At 42.5% G+C, this 2024-nt stretch overlaps 1 protein-coding gene across 1 annotated transcript; it reads left to right on the plus strand.

The window, feature by feature from the left end:
- Window positions 1–240: 240 nt before the first annotated feature.
- On the plus strand, window positions 241–1056 carry LOC130605323 (tetraspanin-3-like). Its single transcript, XM_057420728.1, is given in 1 exon segment — window positions 241–1056. A coding segment is annotated over 1 exon segment (816 nt).
- The last annotated feature ends 968 nt before the right edge of the window (window positions 1057–2024 follow it).

The following is a 2024-nucleotide window of genomic DNA, read 5'->3' on the forward strand; positions in this document are numbered from 1 at the left end:
GATGACCTCTCTACAGCAAGCTTAGCACACACCTTCCTGGCTTCTGCAGGCTACAGTGAGCAAGCATCAGCATGTAGTTAGCTGAAGCATTGCCTATTCTTTGTGCAGAGTGAGTCTCACCAGTGTTGCTCCTTTGCAAGTTGTTTTTGGGTGGAGATCTCATCTGCTGCACCTGGGTAAGTGTGGTGGGAGCCTCTTAAATGGTGGTGGTGAGCATTTGTGTTGCTAAGAGTGAGAAGAATGGAGGGAGTTAGAGTTGTGGTGGTGTCGTCATTGTTGCAGCCTTCCTTTTTTTGGTGCTCTGAGGAATCCTGGGTCAGATCCTTTGCTAAACTGGTACTCAGTTTCTTAGCCTTCATCTTCTGGGGCATTGCTGCAGCTCTGGTGTTTGGTGGAGTTTATGAGATACAGATGCACAAGAACTATGGATATTTATTTCAGGAGTCTTTCTTGTCTCTCCTTGGCTGGCTGGCTGTTGCAATGGCACTCATCTTGATACCTACTGGAGTTTTGGCTGTCTCTACTTCTACTAGGAGCTCCCGCTGTCAACAAGGGGCTCTCATGTACTTGCTGCTGGTCCTTTTTTGCCTGGAAATGTCTTCAGCAGTTTTGGCACAGTTCTCCTCTATTCGGATGGCTTCTGAACTAAAGAGCACTGCGGGTCACCTCTTCTATCAGTACAATGGAACATACCCCCAGGGTCCTATGGATATTGCACAGAGGAAGATGCAGTGTTGTGGGGTCCAAAATTGCACAGACTGGCTGAAGGCAACATCTGCCTCTTGGCATCTTCTGGGTAGAACAGCTTGTGTCCCTGAAAGCTGCTGTAAGAAGTATTCTAACTGTGGAAGTGACTTAGGCCATCTGGAGCAGCTTTTTCAGGAAGGCTGTCTAAAGAAGCTGGAAGATCAGTTGCATTTTGTTATGCTGTACATTTTTTGGTGCTGTACTGTGCTAGGTGTCTTGGGGCTGTTGGCTGCTGTCAGTAGTGGAATCCTAATGAGGCATGAGCCTTTCTATGACCTCCAAATTCTGTAATCATCTACCTTCTCATAAGCTCGTAGGCACAGGCGGCACTGCTGAACCTTCTGCACATTTCCTTGAACTTTCCTGTTGCCCTGGAAGAAAAACACTTTTTTCCCCCCCTGTAAAGTATATTTGCATGGGAATCAAACTGATCAATCAATTTTATTTTGTTTTTCCCCTTAATGTTACAATATTAGGTCAGTTTTCCCACAGCTTTTGTTTGATAAGCATCCTGTACCTGAAAAAATTAATTGCTGGAAGACACAGCAGGGATGGGAGGGTCTTCAGCATGTGCAAACATGAAACTACTGTATGTGAGAGGAGGGGAAGCAGTAGGTAGAAGTATTTTTTGCTTAGGGGAACATGTTGTGAGGTCATGACCTGAGCTTTTGGAATAAGTCTTAACTGTAGTAGAATCTTGTAGACTAATTAAAGAGCAGATTCCTTCACCTTCCAACCTGTATTTGATATTTTGGTATTTCTAAAAGAAGCCCTTTGGATATAAAGCTTAACACTTTTTATTTTTCTTTTTCTCCTTCAAACAATGGTTTAAAAACTAACTTGCTGTTCAGTAAAAATAAATGTCAGCTTTTGAAGTGGTGTGAGTGTGCATTCTGAATGGAGAAGATAGGTTTAACAGCAGCAGAGTAACTAATAAGGTGACATACAGCAGGAGATACAGTATTCTCAGGAGTTGCACAGGAGCAACCTCACACTTAAAGAGGAAGAAGAAAGTCTGTATTTATTCTTTTATTTCATGTCAAAACAAGGAATGATTCAATTCTTTCATAAAAAAAAATGTGGGGTTATATGCATGCTTGATGACAACAGCTATATGCTGTTTTTTCTTAAGGTATGTCTGTCCTACTCTTACTAAATCTTCTTATCTGTTTTCTGTGGGGCTTGTTCTAGTCTGCATATGGTGAGAGAGACTCAGTCAGCATATGGGCTATCCATATTCTTCTTTATGTTAGTGCTGTTGATGTTTAAGGAGGTGC

This window comes from Pezoporus wallicus, unplaced genomic scaffold (assembly GCF_028554395.1).
Source record: "Pezoporus wallicus isolate ANWC-B61680 ecotype Strahan unplaced genomic scaffold, APGP_CSIRO_Pwel_v1 contig_6822, whole genome shotgun sequence".
Taxonomy (NCBI): Eukaryota; Metazoa; Chordata; class Aves; order Psittaciformes; family Psittacidae; genus Pezoporus; species Pezoporus wallicus.